The sequence below is a fragment of the Phyllostomus discolor genome, chromosome 6 (assembly GCF_004126475.2).
Source record: "Phyllostomus discolor isolate MPI-MPIP mPhyDis1 chromosome 6, mPhyDis1.pri.v3, whole genome shotgun sequence".
NCBI classification, from domain to species: Eukaryota; Metazoa; Chordata; class Mammalia; order Chiroptera; family Phyllostomidae; genus Phyllostomus; species Phyllostomus discolor.
The window spans coordinates 40,146,650-40,170,508 of NC_040908.2; the positions used below are offsets into that span (position 1 = coordinate 40,146,650).

The window sequence follows — 23,859 nt, forward strand, 5'->3', positions numbered from 1 at the left end:
TAACTTTCAATGTTTTAATTATTATGTGTCTTGATATGGGTCTCTTTGGGTTCATCTTGTTTGGGACTCTCTGTGCTTCCTGGACTTGGATATGTTTCTTTTGCCAGGTTGGGGAAGTTTTCAGCCATTATTTCTTCAGATAGGTTTCTTGTCCCTTTCTCTCTTCTTCTGGGAACCCTATGATATGAATGTTAGTATAGTTGGTATTGTCCCAGAGGTCTCTTATGCTATCCTCATTCTTTTAAATTCTTTTTTTCTTTTTTGTCTTCCAATTGAGTGATTTCCATTGTCCTGTATTCTTGATCACTGATCCATTCTTCTGTGTCATCTGATTGAAAGAGATAACCAAAAGAAATGAAGAATTGTTCCCGTCAATACTATGATTAGAATTATTAGCAAAGCAAAAAGCATTTTGTTCATATGCTTAAAAACACTTTATGAGGCTTTTATAAAGTGCTCAAACTTCTTAATAAATTTGAGTTTTAAAAAAGTTTTTTTATTACAAAAGCAATACATACAAATTATAAAATAATCAAATACAGGGTGGATTTTCAATCTCACTTGGCTGATAGACAGTATATACTTTTTGGAATATTAAACATACTTGGTGCCCTGGCTGGTGTAACTCAGTGGATTGAGTGCAGGCTGTGAACCAAAGTGTCGCAGGTTCGATTCCCAGTCAGGGCACATGCCTGGGTTGCAGGCCATGGCCCCCAGCAACCGCACATTGATGTTTCTCTCTCTCTCTCTCTTTCTCCCTCCCTTCCCTCTCTAAAAATAAATAAATAAAATCTTTAAAAAAAAACATACTTGGATAATAGCTTTATTCAATGAATAGGTCATGGACATCTTTTCAACTCTACAGACTATTGAACATATTAGTTGTAAGTTTTTCTATTATTAAAAATGCTAAAATAAATATCCTTATACACAAAAAAAGCACAATTTCATTTCATACTCTTATACATTGACTTCCACAAAGAATATGTAAAATTGTACATTGAAGTATACATGTGCCAGCATCAAATCATAGGATAAGGGAATTTTTTCCAAAGCATCATAGACACCACACCATTTGGCCAGTGGGCATTGTATAGTCTTAGCTGTAGTTTTTCCTCCTTACAGCTCGGAGTAAATTGAATGACCTTTTGAGATTCTTTCAGGCCTAATATTTCCTATCTGAACAAACAAGCATTTAATTTTCAGTTCTAACCCTACAATACCTTGGGGTTCCCCAGAATATGGTTTAGAAAATCATTGCCTTGATGATAAACTGTTGAGATATTTTCATTGTGCCCCTTTTCAGCCAAATGCAATTTCTCATAACAGAAGATGTAATTGTGATTTATCGTAGCAAACCATGTGTATATGCACGAATTAGTTCTATATGCCTACCACGGGATTTGGCTTTTCTATTTAAAAACCCCTAAGTGGGACATTTGTTGTAGATTGTCTTCTATTCACTGTAGTGGGTTTGTTTCCTTTGTGGCTATTGAGTGATGTTGAGTTGCTAGAGGCCAGGTAGGCTGGTTGGCTCTGTTTACCTTTTACCCCTACAGCCAACTCCTGAATTATATACTGTGGCCCCTGAGGGGATGTGGAGAAGAAAAGACAGATGAATTGATCTAAATTCCTTTAGAGGTCTGGGAAGAACTATTCAAGGCACATTACTTACAATGTCATCCTTTTGTATTTAAATAATGCCACATTTTGAGGGGAGGGGGGCAGTGTGGTGAAGAAGACTCATTCTGCTAAGTCTACCTGGTACTACACACATAGACTAGATTGAAGAGAAGGGTTGTAGGAGGAACAAACCAAATGCAGAACTGATGGTATGAACACTAAGAGTATGTTTATTTAAAATTTTCATTCATTGCTAAAGTAGAAGACCAAACCTTTAAAGAGGCCATCTAAATCTAGATGTAGTATAAAAGAAGGATAGTTTGGTATAAAACAAAGAGATTATAAATAATAGCTACCATTAAGTACTTTTTGTATTATCAAGGAGTAAATGTTAAGTGTTCTACGTTTGCTATTTTATTTACTCATTAACAACAGGACTGTTTCACAGAAGAGGAAACCAAAACTTTGGTTATGTATGTTTTCCAAGTTGTGTAGCAGGTACAAGAGGCACAGCTTGAATTCAAATCCAAATCTTCTGACTCGAGGGAAAATGCATTAAAAAGAAAGATACAGGAGTCAGAAGGCAGATGTGCCATCTGCGGAAGGTTTTGGGTTAGGGATGGGTAGTGTTGTGTATTTTACCAATCCAGTAAAATTGCACACACTCATATAACACTTAGAATAGCTCCTAATAAGTGCTCCATTGTAAGTGCTTTCCATATTTTATTCCATTTAACTCTTATAATAACTTATGAGGTAGTTACTATTATTATTTTTATTTTATAAATAAAGAAATGAAAACAGAAAATTTAAGTAATTTGCTAAAGATATTATAGCTAGTAAGTGTAGGGCTAGGATTTCAACACAGGTAGCCTGGCTCCCAGGCTCACGATCTTCTCTCTCCTGTGCTGCCTAGATGAATACAGATTTGAGGAAGGAATAGCTCTGCCAATTGATCCTTCACAATATTTTGTGTTTTTTTATTTTTGTTTAGTTATTTCTTTTTCTTTTTAAAACATTTACTCCTTCCCCTAATCCTTTTGGTATCTCTCCAGTTTAGGACTTAATCATCTCATAAGTTGAGTTGTAGTTTTTGGTCCTATTGGAATAATCTACTTAGAACAATGCTCTTAAATATTATTGTAATTGAAAGGTTGCAAAGTCTCCTTAAATAGTTTAAAAATTAAATGGCCCTGAGTTCAGAGTCTTCCACATGTAGCTCCTACCTGTTTTCTACTGCTCTTCTTCATGAATCCTTCACTGTTCCAGAAAAACTGTTTTGTTCATCTACCCTGACCATCTCTGTCCATCTCCATTTTTCTCATTACCATTGTAGGAATGTAACTTGACATCATTTTTAGCCTGGACCACTGTTGGTAGCCTTTAAACTTGTGTTCCTGCTTCACAAGTGTTCCTGATTCACTTGTGTTCCTGATTCTTGATCACCCTCCAATCAGTTTATATACTCTGCATCCAAATAGACCATTTTAAAACCAGAATGAATTATTTCAGAATTCTGCTTGTCATCCTTCAGTGGTTCTAAATAATCTTCAGTAGTAGTTCTCAATTTGAATGTGTGTAGGAATCCCTTAGTACCTGTTAAAAACGGGGACTCCAGGCTACATTCCCACTAATTTGATAGGTTTGGTGTGGGGCCTGGACTGTGTATTTTAACAAGCATCTAGATCCATGTTTCTTATTTGACTGTGACTCAGAGTAGAAAATACATATTATTTCTCTGCTCAATCCATATACTTGCACATGAAGATAAAACCAATACTCTTACTACATGCAGTCTGCTTTCTGTTCTATTCCATTTCTTCCCATTCCATTTTTTAAAAGAAAATGCTTATTTAGTCTACTAATTTTTTTTATGACTCAGGGCCCTAAACTTACATTTTACCCTGATGCAAGTGATCCATGGACAACACTTTGATAAACTGTGATACACTTGTTAAATTTAACTTTTGAAGCGTGACATTCAAAGCCCTTCATAATCTGATCCAGGTTTTTGATTCCAACTTTTTATCTCCATCTTTCATCCTCTGCTTCAACTTTATCCCTCCTCCTAACACTGAGTGCCTACATGCATGCTCTGTTTTTGCCATTCTGTACTGTGTGCCATGTTAGAAGTACCATATTCTTTCTTGCACTATGCATTATACATGCATTTTCCTTGCATGGAATGCCTTGATCTACAAAACTTGGTGAATTCTTCCTGCTCAGGCTTCAAGTTTAAGTTTAAGGGTCACCCCTTTAAAGCTTTTCTTGACCTTTCTAAACAGAGTAAATTATTCTGCCCGTTTTCCAAAGGTTCTGTACATGTTTCCCTTTCACTAAATTGTGGGACTCTGAAGAGCAGGACTGTCTTTTATGCATCTCTGATACTTAGCCCATGTCTGACATGTGGTAGAGGCTTTATTAAAATTTTTTGAAAGAATAAATGAACAGATGAATGGATGAAGATGCCTTGTTTGTACTCACTTTCACAAAAAATAATTCAAGTTGTTTCCTTTACCAGAAGTGGTCTGAAAGCCTTTTTAGTTCTTTCACCCCCAGATAATATTCTCCTAATTATATCATTCACTCAGCAATTAACATGAAAAGCTTTGTGACATCTATTGGATCGTTTAATTCTTCAGCAGTTGTCTTCTGAGATGAGTCTCATGCTCATTATGGACTGGGTCTATGATGGAATTTATTTATATTTCACTTTCGTACCTAAACAATATGTTTGTATTATTGTTATTTTAAATATCTATCTTCACAACTAAGTGCCTTGAGGTGATAAGTTTCCTACTATAGGTTATCCATCTTTACTACTTATGCATTCATTCATTACACTGTAGTGAGATTGTAGCCAGTGCAGTGTGACCAATTGAAAATGATGAAACAAAGCTGTACTTATTGGAAGCTGTTATTCACAGTGAAAATTCAAATAATTAAAATAATAAATTTAAAATGGTGAATGGATATAAAGTTAATATACAAAAATTAGTTTTATCCCTATACATCAGCAACAAGTAATTAAAGGAAATATTGTTAGAAAATATAAAGTACATAGCAACATATGTAAGAAATAATGATCAAGAACTGAATCTAAAAAACAAACTAAGCAAACAATCAGAACAGGAGCAGAATCATAAATATGGAGATCATGTGGAGAGGGAAGTGGGAGAATAGGGGAAAAGGCACAGGGATTAAGAAGTACAAATGTATAAGGTCAAAATATATGGGGAGGTGTGTTAAGAACAGTAGAGGAAATGGAGTAGCCAAAGAACTTAGATGCATGACCCATGGACATGAACTAAGGGGTGAGATTACTGGAGGGATGGGGGTACAGGGTGGAGGAGAGCAAAGGGGAAAAAATTGGGAAAGCTGTAATAGCATAATCAATAAAATATATTAAAAAATTTCTTTTGGGGAAATTATATTATGAGATAATGGAGAACACGTAAATAGATGGAGAAGTATATCATATTCTCTAATATCAATACTATAAAGATGACATTTCCCCCCAAATTGATACACAGATTCAATGCAATTCCAAACAAACTCCTAACAAGATTTTCTATTAAATATAATAAGATGATTCTGAACAACAAAAGTGGAATACTCAATAGAAGAGGAATACTGATGAAAAACTGAACTTATCAGATAGTATTATAAGGAAAGTACTAATGAAGGCAGTGTAGCATTGGGGTAGCAATAAACAGATTAACCAGTGGAGTAGAATTGAGAGTCCCAAACAGAAATAAGAAAGTGTGAGACTTTAGTACATGATAGATGTAGCATGCCAGATCAAGTGAAAGGGAGGAAATGTTTGATAAATTAAATTGGAAAAAATGATTATTTATTTAGGTGGATTCTTTCCTTCTCATCATATATCAAAGCAATCGAAAATGGATTGAAGACTTTAATGTAAATCAACACTTTTTTCTTTCAATGTTTGTAAATAAAAATTTTATTTCATTTTATTTATTTATTTAATTTTATTTTATTTATTCCCCCTGTACTCTCTTCTACCTCCACTCACCTCCCTCTTCCCTCATAATCACCACACTGTAGTCTGTGTTTCTTTTTTCTTCTATCCCTCTACCCCTTTGAACCCCCCTAGAGCATCAACACTTTTAATGTAGAAAATATTGGCAAATTGATTTTAGTCTGGGTTAGAGAAAGATAAAACACAACTGTTTTTTATGAAACAGTTGTTAAATTTGATACTGGTAAATTTTATATTTTTAATTTTTAAAAAAGATTTTATTTATTTACTTCTAAGGAGAGGAGATGGACAGGAGAAGGAGAGGGAGAGAAACATTGATTTGTTGCCCATCATTTACCCCCAGCTGGGGACCTGGCCCGCCACCCACACACGTGCCCTGACTGGGAATCTAACCAGCCACCATTTGGTCACAGGCCAGTGCTCAATCCACTGAGCCACACCAACCAGGGCTATTTTTAATTTTAGTTTACTGTTTTTTTTAGTTCTAGAAATTGTATGGTTCCTTTTCTAGTAGTTTCAAGTTCTCTACTAAACTCTGAATCTTGTAAATTAATTCCTTGCATATGTTAAGTTTGGTTACTTATATTGTGTCTGAAAACTTCATTCTTTGGATCCTTGGTTGTTTTCCTTTTATTATTTTTCAGTTTCTTATTTGGCATATAATATTAGTTTCAGGTGTACAATAAGGTGATTAGACATTATATAACTTACTAAGTTATCACCCTTTAAATCTAGTACCCATCTGATACCATACATAGTTACTACAGTATTATTGACTTTATTCCCTATGCTGTACTTTACATCTCCATGACTATTCTGTAACTACCAATTTGTACTTCTTAATCCCTTCACCTCTTTTACCCATCTCCCCACCACCCTCTATCTTAAAGATGACCTTTTAACATTTTTTATAATACTTGTTTTGGTGGTGATGAACTCCTTTAGCCTTTTCCTGTCTGGGAAACTCTTTGTCTGTCCTTCAGTTGTAAATGATAGCTTTGCTGGGTAGAGTAATCTTGGTTTTAGGTCCTTGCTTTTCACCACTTTGAATATTTTGCCAATCCCTTCTTGCCTGCAAAGTTTCTGTTGAGAAGTCTGCTGACAGTTTTATGGGAGTTCCCTTGTTAAGTAACTAACTGCTTTTCTCTTGCTGTTTTTAAGATTCTCTCTTGTCTTTAACCTTTGGCATTTTAATTATGATGTGTCTTGGTGTAGGCCTCTTTGGGTTCATCTTGTTTGGGACTCTTTGAGCTTCTTGGACTTGTGTGTCCATTTCCTTCACCAGGTTAGTAAAGTTTTCCATCATTATTTCTTCAAATAGGTTCTCAATTCCTTGCTCTCTCTCTTCCCCTGGCACTGCTATGATGCAAATGTTGGTACACTTGATGTTCTCCTAGAGGCCCCTTAAACTACCCTCATTGTTTGGGTTCTTTTTTTTTCTCTTTTTGCTGTTCTGTTTGAATGTTTTCTGCTTCCTTATCTTGCAAATTTCTGATTTGATCCTCTATTTCACCTGATCTACTGTTGATTCCTCATAATGTGTTTTTCATTTCAGTTAGTGTATTCTTCATTCCTGACTGGTTCTTTTTTATGTTTTCTATCTCTATTTTTATGTTCCCTATCTCTTCATCAATGTTCTTACTAAGTTCATCTACATTTCCCCTAAGTTCATTGTGCATCCTTATAACCAGTGTTTTGAACTTTGCTTGTCTCCATTTCATCTAGCTCTTTACTGGAATTTTGTTCTGTCCTTTCATTTGGGACATGTTTCTTTGTCTTTTCATTTTGGCTACCTCCCTGTATTTGTTTCTGTGTATCAGGTAAAGCTCTATTTTTCCTGGGCTTGTGAGAGTGGACTTATGTAGTATGTGTGCTGGAGGGTCTAGTGGCACAGCCTCCTCGATCACCAGAGCTGACCGCTCCAGCTGCACCCCTGTGCAGGCTGTGTACACCTGTTGGTTATAGTTGAGCATCGATTGCTGTTGGCATGTCAATGGTAGGGATTTACCCCCAAGCTAATCAGGTGCAAGGACTGGTGGTGGCTACTGTGTAGGATCTGCTGTGATGGGGCCCTGGAAACCGAGCAGGACTTACTTCAGCCCACTGAGTTTGCCCCTTGAGTGCGTCACTTGTGGAGATGATTAGGTGGTGCTTTGACATGGTCTGGAGTTGTCCACTGGGTGCACTGGCTCTGGACCCTCCCAGAAGGTGCAGGCCAAGTCAGCTACCACCTGTGCCTTGCCAGGGGCCACCTGGAATGAGTTATAAAGCCATCTACAGGTGGCTGCTACTTGTGCTGGGCTTGGAGGTACCCAGGAGATGCCAAGTTGCAAACCAAGGCTGACTGCTACTAGTGCTAGTCCTAGGGCCACTTTGTCAGAGGTACAGCACACACCAAGGTCAGATGCTGCTTGTTTGAGAGATTTTTGAAAGCTAGAAGCATGAGCCAAGACAGGCCATTCATATTGAAAAGCCACTGGAAACAGCTTGGGTGGGTTGGAAAGCTAGGTAGAATAGGACCTCAGGAAATCACCAGGGCAGGGCCAGTGGTGTTGGCTAGGTTGATAGAGACTCAGATATGGCTCCCACCTATCAGTTCTGTGTGGGGAGACCCCAGAAAAGGAACAATGGTCAGCACTTCTGTCTGGGAGAAAGCTGCCCTTCCAGCCCTCATCCTGATGCCAGACAATTTAGTGTCCTCCCTATATGTCCCCAGTGCCTTTTGAGCTGCTGCCCCAGCACTGGAGTTTGGAGCAAATGAGTCTGAGTAAGTCCATGTATGGACCCTTTAAGAGGAACATCTGGGACTCCAGAAGCCCTCGATCTCACTCAGTCACAATCCCCACTGATTTTCAGTCAGAAATTAAGAGGACTTCTCTTCCTGGCACTGGATCCCTGGGCTGAAGGCCTGGTGTGGGGTTCGGACCCCTTGCTCCTCATGTGGGACCTCCACAGCTGAGACAGCCCTCCTGATTTTTATCTGCTACATGTGGGTGTGGGACCTGTCTGTTCCTTACCGCTGCCCTTCCTACAAGTCTCAGTGTGGCTGCTTCTTTATGTCCTTAGTTGTAGGACTTCTATTCAGCTAGATTTCAGATGGTTCTGAATGATGGTTGTTGTGTAGTTGTAATTTTGATGTGGTTGTGGGAGGATTTGAGTACCACATTTACCTACACCAGTATCTTGGCCAGAACACCTTTTTTTTTTTTTTTAATTAGTTTAGTTTGTCCCTCATATGCCTGGTTATTCAAGATAGAATATCAGTCATTGTGTATGAAAAATTGTGGAGCTTTTAGTCCTAGGATGTCATTATCTCCTTTCAGAAGACTTTCTTGTGGTAGGTGGGTGGTCACACTCGCAATCCCAGGTCACCTAAACTCAGTGAGTGATGGGATATTTGAAACTGGGCTTTCATCCTGTGAGTCTCTGGTCTCTTTCTAGTTCACCCTTATTTCTACAGTATAACTTCTCCAGGCATTCCAATCAGAGCATTAGACATTTGTCAGATTCTCCATCCCTGGCAGACCCTAAATTCCTTTATTTTTCCCTTGTTAGTTTATTGAGTTTATTTCAACTTCTCATCATCTTAGCCACCTCTTACAAAATTAGTAGGCTATATCTGAAAAAAGGGACCCTCTTGCTCTGAACTTGTCTCACTGCATGTCTGTGATACTGATTTTACAGTATATTTGGTCTTTATCCCCATTCCTAAAATCCTTGGAATTTGCTAAATGATAAGAGTAACAAAGGTAAAAAGAGTGTCTTTTGTTTTCATAACAAGCCCCTTTGAACTACATCTGAATTTATGTTAATGAGGTGACTTGGAAAACCCCTAAAAGTGGGGAGTTCTGATTGCTAGAGGAGCCAGTCAGTCATGTTATTATCCCATGTTATTACCTCTGGAAGAGGGAGGGGCTGGAGATTGAATTAATCAGCAGAGTCCAGTGATTAAATCAGTGATCTGTACAAAGTGAAGCCTCCATAAAAATCCTCACTGAAGGGGTTCGGAGAGTTTCTGGGATGGTGAACATGGGGAGGTGCTGGAAGGGTGGCATTCCCAGAGAGGATATGGAAGAATCTGAATGTCACTGCTACATGCCTTGCCTTATGCATCTTTTCTATCTGGCTATTCCTGAGTTGTTTTCTTTTCTAATAAACTGGTAACCTAGTATGTAATATGTTTTCCTGAGTTTTGTGAGCCGTTCTAGCAAATTATCAAACCCAGGGAGTGGGTTGTGGAACCCTCAATTTATAACCAGTCAGTCAGAAGCATAGATGACAACCTGGACTTGGGATTGGTGTCTTAAGTATGTGGAGAGGAGCAGACTTATGGGACTGAGCCCTTACTTGTGGGATCCATGCTAACCCCAGGTGGTTAGTGTCTCAATTGAGTTAAATTGCAGGGTACCTAGCTGGTGTCCTAAGAGTTAGAGACTTGCTATGTATGAAAAACATATAGACATCAGAAGTGCTGGTGAGTAGTGAGTAGAGAGAAACAGGAATGTTTTTCTTACAGTTCCTTTCTTCCATAACATAGCCCTGTGATTCTTTATGATCTTGTTAGCTCTTTGATACCTTTAGAGGATTTTTGTTTTATATTTTGTCCTTTTTTTTTTTTAGTTCTCACTGTAGAGTTGGTCACCTGCCATTAGCAAAAGTAGAACATCTATTTTGATTTTTACTTTATAGTTTTCTTCAGCAGCTTATGAAAATGTCTAAATGTTTGGTTAACAGGCCTTTCCTTAATTTTTCACTCACTCACTTGGAAAACATTTAATATTTTTATTTATTTATTTTATTTTTTTTATTTTAATCATTGTTCAAGTACAGTTTTCTCCCCCCTACTCCCATTCCAGCCCACCCACCCAACCCTCCCCCCTGAAAACATTTAATATTTATTATACGTAAGCCACTATGTTACATGTTTAGTGAAGATGCAAAAATGCATCAGACACTCATTCTGCCTTCATGGAACTTAACCCAGTTGGGTAGAAGAGGATACTCATTAAGATATATCTCTCTTTCTAGACAGAAGCAAGAGTGAGAGAGAAATAAATATAGATAGATAGATATAGATATAGATAGATATAGATATAAAAACTTTAAGTGTGTAAGAGAGGTATATAGGTTAAGTGCTACACTGACTTAGAGAGGGGAGATAACATTCTCCCATTTCAAAGGATGAGGTGAAGCTGTGGAGAAAAGAGGCTTTGCACTGGGTTTTTATCTTTAAACTGAATCCTGCATTGGGTAAAAAAAAAACATGTATCGGTCATTATTCTTTCTGGTTGGTGATTTTTAACCATATTGTGCAAAGATTAAAGTAATTCTGATGCAGTGCTGACTATATTCCCACACATTGAGAAAATTCAAAGTAAAATCCCATAAAAATTAATTTTCAGCCCAACTGGTGTGGCTCAGTGAATTGAGCGCTGACCTGTGACCCAAAGGGTGGCTGGTTCAATTCCCATTCAGGGCACATGCTTGGGTTGCCAGGTTCCCCAGTGTGGGGCATGCAAGAGGCAACCACACATTGATGTTTTCTTCCCTCTCTTTCTCCCTCCCTTCCCCTCTGTCTAAAACTAAATGAATAAAATATCTAAAAACTTAATTTTTGGAGAACCAGGTAGAATTTTTTCTCTTTGATATAACAATTATGTGATCATATGTTTTTAAACTTTGTTTATTAACTAATTCATTTTTCTTTTATGTGCTATTTTAAGAGATTTTTAAATAAACTTATATTGAGGCCTAATTTATATACAGTTGGATCCACCCAAATATATGCTCCCATGAACACCACCACAGTCGAGCTAAGGAACATTTCTGCTACCACCACCCCAGATTTTCTTGGTCCCCTTCCCAGTTCTCTCTCCCTCCTCTGGCCCCAGTCAACTATCAGCTTGCTTTTGTCACTATTGATTAATCTTTTCTAGAGCTTCATATAAATGTAAGCATCATACACATATTATATCTGGCTCCTTTTGCCCAGAATGTTTTTGAGATGCATTCATATTGCAGTATATATCCATAGTTTGTTCTTTTTTATATGTATGACTGTCACAATTTGTTTGTATCATTCACTTAGGTTTGTTTTTAAACTTGTCTGGTGCACATAGCTAATAATTTATTTAGTGTATATTGATTACTTATCTTTGGAATTGAGAAACATTAATGTCTTCAATTCTAAATTTATAAGGCTATAAAAATTGATTTTGAAGAGGTAGACCTCTCATTACCTACATAATTGTACCAGTAAAATATGCTGCTGTGATACAGGTGTTTGTATCGTGCATAACATTTCATTGTACATATATATTCTTATAGATGCCTTCAAAAGATAGGCTAAAGAATGCCACTAATGGGATAATTTTAAATCTTGTCATAACTACTGTGACTATGTAGTTTAAATATAAATAGTCAAAATTATATTATAGTTTATATTATTGTCTTTAGACTAAAGAATTTGGGTTTTAACTGCTTTCAACTTTAGTATTTAACAATTTAATACTTTTAGAAAAAGAAAATTTTCATAAAATTTAATATATCATGCTTTTAAAAATATGACTGTTATGATTTATTGCTATACCTTATAATATTCTTTGAAAAGGTAGTAATATTTTCCTTTGGAACTGGATTTCTTTTCTAATATCAATTTAACACATTATATTCTTTCATAAACAATGGGTTTTCATATTTTTTGGAACTATAAAATTTTCCTCCTATAGGGTTTATTTGCCTTTTTTAAAACAAACCAAATTTGCACATAAAATTTCTTATGAACACTAAGCTACCTTATCCCATCTAGTATCCTCTTGGTATTTAATTCCTAAAATACTGATCTAGATTTTAGTAGATATCCCTTTTGCCATTTTATTCAAAACATATGTAAAATTTTCTAGCCCCGGCTGGTGCAGTTCAGTGGATTGAGCCCTGGCCTGTGAACCGAAAAGTCACAGGTTCAATCCCCAGTCAGGGCACATACCTAGGTTGCGGACCAGGTCCCCAACTGGGGGGATGTGAGAGGCAATTGATCGATGTTTCTCTTGCACATTGATGTTTCTCTCCCTCTCTTTCTCCTTCCCTTCCCCTGTTTCTAAAAGTAAATAAATAACATTTTTAAAGGATTTTATTTATTCATTTTTAGAGAGGGAAGGGAGGGAGAAGGAGAGAGAGAAACACCAATGTGCGTTGCTGGGGGCCGTGGCCTGCAACCCAGGCATGTGCCCTGACTGGGAATCGAACCTGTGATGATTTGGTTCGCAGCCCGCGCTCAATCCACTGAGCTACACCAGCCAGGACAATAAATAAAATTTTTTAAATTTTCTAATAGAGTTCAGTTTTTAAGAGCCTAGGCTCTGGATTCAATTACCGAAGTCTGAATTCCTATTCTGCCATTTCTTAGCTGTGAAACTTGGGACAAGTTTAAAATCAATTCCTCTTGTATAAATTTAGGAGATAATTTACAGAGTTCTTAGCACAATGACTGAACTAAATATATGCTTGTTGAATTAATGAATGAATGTCTGTTCTCTGTTGTATATAACCTTCAATCATCTTTGTAAAAATTTGATATTAATGTCAATTTGGGATTCTCTAAATTCCAGATGACTTAGATAGTAACTTCCTGACCACAGTCATAACTTAATGAATACCATTAGTGACTATGTAATATACTAATGATAAAAAGCACTCTTTAGATTGTGTACTGTTCTGTTTATTTAGTGCAGACTGGTTGCTATTCACAGTTACTGGATGTATTGGGCAGGGAGGAGGACCCAGCAGGATTTGAGTTCTATGTGAATACTCTGCATTCTTTTCTTTTATTTTCTTTTAATGTATCAATTAGTCCCCGAACCACAGCTGCTTGATACTGAAGATTGCGACCTCAATGTGGTGAGATTATGTTTTCAAGTTTTCCTTTATGATGAGCATGGTAATTTGACGACCACTCTACCTCCTGCTGTCTCTAACCCTATTTATGACAACCGTAAGTACTTTATATTCTTGCATTTTAGCCTTAGCTTGCTTTTTTATAGTTGAATTTTTTAAAATTATTTCAGTAATTAGAAAAACTATGTTTATTATAGGAAAAATTCAGACATTCCTAAAATAACAAGAGTTAGGGTGAGTTACTGGATTATTGCCCAGATAACAAGAAACATGAAAATTGTATTGCTTTAGGGTTATGGCCATAATTTAAGAAGATTAATTTGGTAACAGTGTGTAGGTTGGATTGGGAAAACCAGAATTTAGAAGCATCAAGATTCATTGCCTAGAAATGCAGTCACTCTAAACCGGGTTAGACATTGCAGTTAGAAAGGAAAAGAACAGATGTGGATGATCAATGTATTTAGTATTCTTAATTTACTTACACATTAAAGTTTTTTTAATGTATTTTATTGATTATGCTATTACAGTTGTCCCATTTCCCCCCTTCTCTCCCCTCCACCCTGTACCCCGTCTCCCACCCACGTTCCCCCCTTTAGTTCATGATGTCCATGTGCCATACTTATGAGTTCTTTAGCTTCTACATTTCCCATACTATTCTTGCCCTCCCCCTATCTATTTTCAACCTACATTCTATGCTACTTATTCTCTATACCTTTTCCCCCTCTCTCCTCCTCCCACCCTCCTGCTGCTAGCCCTCCATGTGCCCTCCATGTGCCCTCCATTTCTGTGGTTCTGTTCCTGTTCTAGTCGTTTACTTAGTTTCTTTTGGTTTTGCTTTAGGTGTGGTTGTTCATAATTGTGAGTTTGCTGTCCTTTTACTATACATGTCTTTTCTTTATCTTCTTTTCTTAGATAAGTCCCTTTAGCATTTCATAAAATAAGGGTTTGGTGATGATGAACTCCTTTAACTTGACCTTATCTGGGAAGCACTTTATCTGCCTTTCCATTCTAAATGAAAGCTTTGCTGGATAGAGCAATCTGGGATGTAGGTCCTTGTCTTTCATGACTTGGAATATTTCTTTCCAGCCCCTTCTTGCCTGTAAGGTCTCTTTTGAGAAATCAGCTGACAGTCTGATGGGAACTCCTTTGTAGGTGACTGTCCCCTTATCTCTTGCTGCTTCTAGGATTCTCTCCTTCGTTTTTACCTTGGCTAATGTAATTATGATGTGCCTTGGTGTGTTTCTTCTTGGGTCCAACTTCTTTGGGGCTCTCTGAGCTTCTTGGATTTCTTGGAAGACTGTTCCCTTTGCCAGATTGGGGAAGTTCTCCTTTATTATTTGTTCAAATACGTGCTCAATCTGTTGCTTTTCTCCTTCCCCTTCTGGTACCCCTATAATTCGGATATTGGAACGTTTAAAGGTGTCCTGGATGCTCTTAAGCTTTTCCTCGATTTTTTGAATTCTTATTTCATCATGCTTTCCTGCTTGGTTGATTCTATCTTCCTTCTGGTCCACTGTATTGTTTTGAGACTCAGATGCCTTCCTTTCACTATTGGCTCTCCTCCGAGTATCTTCCTGCATCTCTTTTATGGTAACCTGCATCCTTTCATTTAAATTGCACCCAAAATCAACCAATTCCGTGAGCTTTCTGATCACCAGTGTTTTGAACTGTGCATCTGATAGATTGGCTATTTCTTGGTCGCTCAAAAGGATGAGTCCTGGGGGACTGATCTGTTCTGTTGGAAACATATTTATGTCTTTCCCTGTCTTTCCTCCTTTTTTTTTTTTTCCAGTCTGGTCACTCTTGTTACGGTGTGGGGCAGAGCCTTAGGTGTTCACCGGGGCTGGGCACTCCAGGTCGCTAGGTTGTGACGTTATATGTGGGGGCGGGGGCGGGAGTGGGAGGGAACAATGGCCATAGTTCCATTCTCCTGGGCTCAGACCCTTCCTTGGGATCCTGGGCCGCAAGCTCTGCCCTGGTCCACAATCGCTGCCCCACTGGGTCCACCAGTCGCAGTTTGCATACTGAGGGATCACCGCTGTGTTCTTGCACCCCGGATGGCTGTCACACCGATTTCACGCCAAATTTTCCCCGACCTCCGCGCACCGCCGACCCACGCCAGCCCTGCGCTCGCCCGGCTGGTCATCTCCTACCAGCCTGGATGTAAGGGTCCACTTCAACTTCTTGGCTGTCCAACTTCCATTCAGATAAATCCTCTGTCAGTTCTGAGTGATATTCTGTCTGCAAATCATTGTTGTTCTAATCTTGGTTGTGTGAGGAGGCGCGGTGCGTCCACCTATTCCTCCATCTTGCCGGAAGTTACATTAAAGTTTTTTAATTTATTCTATAAATTGGTTTCCTAAAATGCTCTACCTCAAAAAGGAATAAAATATATTAATGTAGCAACCCATTAAAAAATTCTTCATACTTAGGTGCTCCTAATACTGCAGAGTTAAGGATTTGTCGTGTAAACAAGAACTGTGGAAGTGTCAGAGGAGGAGATGAAATATTTCTACTCTGTGACAAAGTTCAGAAAGGTATTTATCTGTTTTTTGTTTGTTTCATTGAATTCATGATATATTTTAAATTACTAGATATATTTTACTTTGTTTTCCCATTGATAGTTCTTTGCTTTCATATTCACTAGATGACATAGAAGTTCGGTTTGTGCTGAATGACTGGGAAGCAAAAGGTATCTTTTCACAAGCTGATGTCCACCGTCAAGTAGCCATTGTTTTCAAGACCCCACCATATTGCAAAGCTATAACGGAACCAGTAACAGTAAAAATGCAGCTGCGGAGACCTTCTGATCAGGAAGTTAGCGAGTCTATGGATTTTAGATATCTGCCAGATGAAAAAGGTGTGACTTCTTGGTGGTAATGTTTTATAAATTTTGTAAAATTAGTTCTGCTAATAACATTTCTGTAGGATACATTGTTACATTTTCTTCATAGTTTACATTTCTTTTCCTGACAGTTTTCAGCTGATTTTTCAACCAATTGATCTTTATGCTCTTTGTAGCTCTTTCTTAGGAAAGGATCTGGAATAATTTCAAAGTATCTAGGCCATTTATCAAAATTTTTTTTATATTTGGGGGGGGGGGTTGGTCTTTATTGTGCCCTTTTAGATAGCAAACTTGCCAGTCAGAGAGTGGTCTCCATTTTGCTCCTTTTCTGCCCTTATTGCTTAGTTGATATTGTTGACTTATAGGTGTTAGAAGAAAACAAGATTAATATCAAAACTATTCTTTATTAAGAGAAAAATATTTTACCATTGACTTAGGATACTCTGCAATACTTATTAAATCCATATTATGTACATTTATTTAAAGCATTTTCTATATAGGAATAAAACACTTGGTTTATTAAAGGAGAAGTGTGATGATCCATTCACATGCTTTTCTGTTTTGTTTCTAACTAGATACTTATGGCAATAAAGCGAAGAAACAGAAAACAAATATACTTTTCCAGAAACTGTGGCAAGATTGTGGTAAGAATGTTTTGGATTGATTCATATTTAAATAGATTTTGTGGGACATTTTTTCTTTATAAAATTTTTCAAATTTTAACTGATGTTATTTTTCAAATTATATTTAATAATGGAAAAACTTTATCACAGCAGTTAATTTTCCTGAAAGACCTAGACCTGATTCCCTAGGACCAACTGGCGAAGGAAGATTCATTAAAAAAGGTATTTTATTCCCTATAGGATATTCCTTGTGATCAGAAAGACAAATGCTTTGCACAGTATATTGGAATTTCATTCTTAGGAATAAAACAACTTATTTGATATTTTCTACTCCTATATATTTTTTCATGCTTTGAATATTGAATAAATTCATCTTGGCTTCCAGAGGTCATACTGGAGACTGGTTTTGTGGAGTTGTTGAGAAATTACATTTTGTTCATATGGTGATAATTTTACTATAGTATGCCATGCCAGAAACTGTTTAGATCTGGCCAGTAGCCCGTCTATGCATGGAGTTTTGTTGGAACATAACCATGCTCATCTGATTGCGTATTGTTTGTGGCTGCTTTTTCCCACCACAGTGGCAGAGTTGAGTAGTTCCAACAGAGGCTGCAAAGCCTGAAATGTTTATATCTGGCCCTTTATAGAAAAAGTTGCCAACTTCTGATTTAGATCATTCAACCAGGGTTAATTAGAAGTCTTTTTCATGTTACATTCTGAAATCAGTGCTTTTTACTGGGTTAGTATGTATAGCAATGTAAATAAATAATGTGTAAATAAATAGAATCCCTAATTTTTTCGACTGGGAATGTGTAGTACATTAGTGTTATATCTTAATATAGCTTAGAAAGTTAGGCAGTGGTCTTTCAATTATCCCTAATGAGTTCCTCCACTGCTCTATTTTTTCTTAAAAGTGGAGAAATGAAATGATTTTGGGCTAGAGTTCCACTAACTGAAATTCTGATATTTGTCTTTCATTTTTCAAAAATACCTTCATAGGACCTCGGAAGACAGATTTTCAAATTTAACTGCAGTGAAATTATGCCAAAATAACAGCAAAATTATTTATAGGTATTTGTAAAACAGTGTCACAGAATTCAGTTTTGGACTCATGTAATAATTTTAGTGCTATTTAACTTTATTTGAAATGCTACTCAGTGTCCTTAAATTTTCTTTATTAGCATGTTTGTGCAATTTTTAGAAATAGTACTTTTTCTAATTTTGTTCATTTCAGTTTTGTAAAAATATATTTCCCCTCCCCCACAGAATCCAACTTGTTTTCTCATGGCGCAGCTTTGGCAGAAATGCCCAGGCCTTCAGGAGTTTCAAGTCAAGGAGAACCCTACTATTCCCCAAATGTACCCATGTCCGGTGCATTGCCACATCATCCTTCAGCCATACCCGCAATGGTACCTCAGTCTTCTTCAAGCTGGTCTTCCGTGGCCCACCCCACCTCATGCTCAGTCAATACAAATCCACTGAGTAGTTTTTCAACAGGGACACTTTCCTCTAATTCACAGGGTATCCCACCATTCCTGGAAATGCCTCTTGTGAGTGAGTTGAATAATGCTTCCAATCCTTGCCTTTATAACAGTACTAACAATATAGGCAGAATGGAAGCATCACCCATGTCAGCTGACTTATATAGTATTTCTGATGCCAACATGCTACCCAACTGCCATATGAATATGATGACGCCCAGTAATGACAGCATTAGGGAAACCGATAATACGAGACTTGTGAGCATGAACATCGAAAGCCCCTCGTGTAACTCAGTGTTAGACCCAAGAGACTTGAGACAGCTCCATCAGATACCCTCTTCCAGCCTATCAGCAGGTGCCAGTTCCAGTGCTGCTGCGTTTGTTTCACAATCAGATGCATTTGAGGGATCTAACTTCAACTGTACAAATAACAGCATGATAAATGAGTCAGGGTCTTCTAACGGTGCTAATGCAAACAGTCATGGTTTTGTTCAAAGTCAGTATTCAGGTATTGGCACTATGCAGAATGAGCAGTTGAGCGGCTCATTTGAGTTAGACTTTTTTCCCAGTTAACTTGTAAGATTTAAATAGTGATTCAAGATTTAAATCTTTTTACGTGTTTGCAATGATTTTAATGTTATCTGCATAGGTGCAGTATTTTATATTTCTCTGATTGAGACTATAACAGGAAGATTTGGGGGTTTAGTGGTGTAGTGGTTTTATGAAACTCACCCAGTTTGGGTGTATAGGAGAGTTCTTTGACAGTCAGTCCTGGCTCTGGAGCTCCTAAAATTTTTCAGGATGTAAATAAAAGATGAATGTTCAGTGCTGAAGTTACCACTGAAGGAGAGGGATGAACTCATTTTCCAACTTCATGAAGAGCTGGGGAAAGTTCATCATTTACAGACGATTGTTACTTCAAGAACAGATAAACCCACACAAACTGAACTTCCAGACTACCTGCGGTGTGGAATCCTACGCGCACTGCACACTTACTTAAACTAGTGCGCACTTCAGCCTACACGCAGTCATTATTGAGCATTGGAAGTGTATAAATGAATCTGTGCCATGCTAAATATTGAATAAAATCAGTTTTTCTGTATTAAAAAAAAAAACTTTGAGTATGTAGAATACAAAGTTGGAAACTGCCAGAAAGGGTGCTTTCCAGAACAGGAATTTAACAGGGTTTTTAGTGTTTTCTTCTTTTGAAACATGTGACCTGACACTGTGTGATAGGAATTCTGTCTTTAGGGTTTCACCATGTTCCCTCAGAACAAAGTGAAGAGAACATTAGCTCCAGCTTTTCCAAATATGCTTTTTTATATTTCTTTTGTGACGTATTAATGTATTCCTAGTTAAATGAATTGATATTTGCTTTTGAGCAAATTTAAGGTAAAACTTGTAATGGCTATGTCATTGGAAAAATTCCTTGTTATTTTTGAGGACCATGAGCTAAGGTGACCCCTAAGGGGTTTTTCCGAGGCATTTTGGAATTTCTTAGATTTATATGTAAATCAAAATTTTTTTAAAATGCTAAGTTTTATCCAGGCCCTTTCAAGGTATGGGGGGTTCAAGTCTACTTTTGGACTATTTAAATCCATACTTTTAAAATTGCTGATGATTTTCAGTTTTCACCCATGGTTTTTTGTTTTTTTTTTTAAAGATTTTATTTATCTATTTTTAGGGAGGGAAGGGAGGGAGAGAGAGAGAGAGAGAGAGAGAGAGAGAGAGAGAGAGGGAGGGAGAAACATCAACGTGCGGTTGCTGGGGGTTATGGCCTGCAACCCAGGAATGTACCCTGGCTGGGAATCGAACCTGGGACACTTTGGTTCCCAGCCCACGCTCAATCCACTGAGCTACGCCAGCCAGGGCTACACCCATGTTTTTAAGGGGAAGAAATTTCCTTGGATCTCTTCTCTTTCTTATGTGTCCTCACTCACTGTGATCTCACCCAGTTTCATGCTGTCAACTCTGAAATTTTGTCTCTAGCGTAGACCTGTCCTCTGAACTCCAGGTTTGGAGTTTACCCATGTGTACAAAACTGCTTATTTGACATCTGTACCTAGAAATCTAACTAAAGCTCAGACTCAACATGTCCTTGATCTTCCCTTCCAAACTTGCTTCTCTTTCAGTCTTCCCCCAACTTAGTAAATGGCAGTGCCATGCTTCTGGTTGCTCGGGTCCAAAACCATGGAGTCAGCCTTGATTCTTTTTTTCTGTTATCTCCCATATCTTAATCTATCAGCTAATCTGGTAAGTTCTACCTTCAGAAGATATCCAAAGCTGACCACCTCTTTTGACCTCTACTATTAACATCCTGTTCCAAGCCACCATCATCTCTGCCTGGATTGAAGCTATATCCTCCAAAAACCCTCTTTACATCCTTGTACCCTTATAGTCTATTCTCCCTAAAGTAGCCAGAATGATTATTTTTAAGCCAAGTCAAATCCTTTCATTCAGTTGGTCAGAACCATCCAGTGGCTCCCCATCTCAGAGTAAAGACCAAAGTCCTTAACATTAGCATGCCCTCACTCCCTCTCCTACCTCATCTGCTACCATTTTCCCCTCTTCGTTCAGCTCCAGGTACTCTGACTTCAGGGCTCCTCTTCAAAAACACCAAGTATTCCCCCGCTTCAGAGACTTCATACTTGGTGTTCTCTCTGCCTGACTGGTTTTCTCTCAGGTGTGTGCAGAGCTCATTCCGCACATCCTTCAGTCTCACTCTACTGTCACCTGATCAAAGCCTTTCTTGACACTATATCTATCAGCTCTCCATGTCCCCCCTCCTTTATATTTTCCCATAGGACTTACCTAAGCAATCATTTGTTTACTACTTGTTTTCTTACATTGAAATACAAGCTTCATGAGGGCAGGAATATTTGTGTTTTGTTTGTTGAATACAGTTTGTAGAACAGTGCCTGCCTGATAGTAAGTAATCAGTAAATACTTATTGAACATTCAAAGTAGTAATGACACAGCTTTGGTTTTTGAAATAAATAGCTTTAATTATTAGATGTTCATGATTTTTATAGTTCTGTTGAATGTAACATCCGGCTTATGTCAGAATCACACATTCAGGACAAGGATTAATAATGATAATTCGAATTGTTGGGAAGCAAAGTAATCCCAGTAGAAAAATGATGTTGGAATTTGGGCACAACCTTTATTGTGATGGAATTGTCTTGATGCTAAGTAACTTATTAAAGACCTACTTTATTTTACAACTAGAACCTACCATAAATGTTAAGCATATTCTCAGCTAGGAACATGGCATTTCACTCATATACCATCCAAATAAACCATAAATTTACTGGAACAATTAAAACTAGTTAATTTGGTTAAAATAGAGAATGCATGAATGTCATATAAATAAAAATTCTGAATTGAATGATACTGGGAAATGGAAGGAAACCAAGATAAGATTTGGGGTCAGAATATTTAGGGAGCAAAAGAAAAAGATTAAATACTGTTATTGTTTTTCAGAAATTATGATTTCAAAATGAAACACTTCTGTTACATAATTTTGAAATCATAAGCACACCACATACTTCAGTAGAACTTACCAAGGAGAAAGAAAAATCTGGACACAATTTCCTACCTGTTAAAAAATATGAACCCAAGATATTTTCAGATAGTGGTTAATAGGTGGTATAGTTTTTTAAAAATATAGAATCCTATAATTTTATATTAATTTAGCATCAATCAGTTAAACACTGTTGGAAAATCTAAATGGATTTTTAAAATTAGATGAGCAATTGATTTGCAGTTTTTCTGTGTATACCGAAGTAAGGTAGTGCTACATCTGTGATGAAAGGTATTTTTCCTAGAATTTATTTTAGAACTTAAAAATATTTTGACAGCTTCTTCTCTATCTCTGAATGTGTTTACACTTTCACCTGTTCTTGTAACATCCCACTCTAAGTTTCTGAGAAAAAGGTGGACCTTATGCCTTTCTAAACTCTACTTATATACTGGACCCCCTCCCCCCGCCTTTCTCTTCCATTTCTTCTCCTGTTTCCTTACCCTCACTTCAGCATTTAGTGTCTTTTTTTGTATTAATGTGGTAAACATCTTTTCTAGCTTAAAAGGAAAGATGTCATCCTCTCCTGCCATCCTCACACCCCTTTCCTACCCATCCAGACTTTACAAAGTGCTTTCAGTTTCCATTTCTTCACTTCCCAGTCATTTTTTACCCTATCATCTCTCTCTCTATCTCCTACTATTTTCTTACAATATTGTGGGAAAAGTAACTAGAGACACCCTCCCTTGTTAATTTTTTTCTGCTTGAACCATCTGTAACCTTCCATCCCATTGACCATTCCCTCCTTGGATGTCCTCCACGTTCCTATGGAAGACAAGATTCTTCTCTGAGGTTGACTTCCCCCCACCCCCAATCTCAGCAGGGCCCCAGTTGGTGCTATTTTACCCCCAGGGTGACCGTATCAATGCCCACAGCTTCAGCCTTCTCTCACACAATCAGAATATGATTGGCTCCTCCTTCTGCACATTCTTTCACTAATGGCATTACCATTTACCCTACCATCCATGCTATTTAAAAGCAACTTCACATTCATACTTAGTCATCAAGTCCTTTTAAGTCTACCTTTAAAAAATCTCTTGCATTTGTCCCTCCATTCCTGCTAAGTTCTTAGTGTAGGCCTTCACTCTTCTCCCCCAACAAGAATCTCTTTTCCATATGCTCCAGTTAAAAATAACACTCCATTCTTCCTTATTCCCTATTACATAGTTGTCATTCCTCGAAAAAATTTTATCAGGCTGCTGGGCCTCCATGCTTTTAACATGTTCCCACTCCACCTGTGTTCTCCTGCAACCATATCACATAGTCTTTAAGACTGGGCTTAAAGTTTCTCCTCTGTGAAACTTGGTCTTGCCTGCCTTGTTGAGGTACAGCTTTGTACACACCCCTGTGGCAGAACTACGCGCTGAATTAAAGTCATTTAAGTTTGTCTCTTTCAGCACCAATTATGCCAGGGACTGTGCACAGTCCCTGGCATAATTGGTGCTGAATAAATGGTACTATTATTAGGGAGTCAAGGGTGAAACTGACATAGGAGTGAGTATAAAAATGTGGACACGTATGTGGTTCTTAAAGGGAAAGGTACTTAACCTGAAAGGAAAAGCAGCGATGCCAAGATTATCAAGCTTGTGAAATAGTTCACCCTCTGTCTCCATATTGTCAACTATATTAGGCAGAAATTTACAGTTGTTAGGATTGTTTCATATGTCTGATTTTGCTGCTTTGCGGCAGGTTTAATTTCAGTCCTCCCCACGTGCATTCACCCTGCCCCTCACCCTTGCACAGACACTGGAGTATTCATGTAATCAATCACATCACATTTCTTACAGTCTAATTTGCAAAGCACCATGTTT

At 37.7% G+C, this 23,859-nt stretch overlaps 1 protein-coding gene across 2 annotated transcripts in view; it reads left to right on the forward strand.

Moving 5' to 3' along the window:
- REL (REL proto-oncogene, NF-kB subunit) overlaps positions 1-23,859 on the forward strand; it is a 43,560-nt gene extending 19,701 nt beyond the window's left edge. Inside the window, exons 5-11 of one of the 2 annotated variants that reach the window (XM_036028009.1) lie at positions 13,476-13,616; positions 15,952-16,056; positions 16,167-16,379; positions 16,940-17,008; positions 17,141-17,209; positions 18,254-20,095; positions 20,338-23,859. In XM_036028009.1, the coding sequence (XP_035883902.1) occupies positions 13,476-13,616; positions 15,952-16,056; positions 16,167-16,379; positions 16,940-17,008; positions 17,141-17,209; positions 18,254-19,041 (1,385 nt within the window). In that variant the 3' untranslated portion in view covers positions 19,042-20,095; positions 20,338-23,859. Of the gene's footprint in view, positions 1-13,475; positions 13,617-15,951; positions 16,057-16,166; positions 16,380-16,939; positions 17,009-17,137; positions 17,210-18,253; positions 20,096-20,337 lie in introns of both variants that reach the window. The other variant, XM_036028008.1, reaches the window with a different exon arrangement.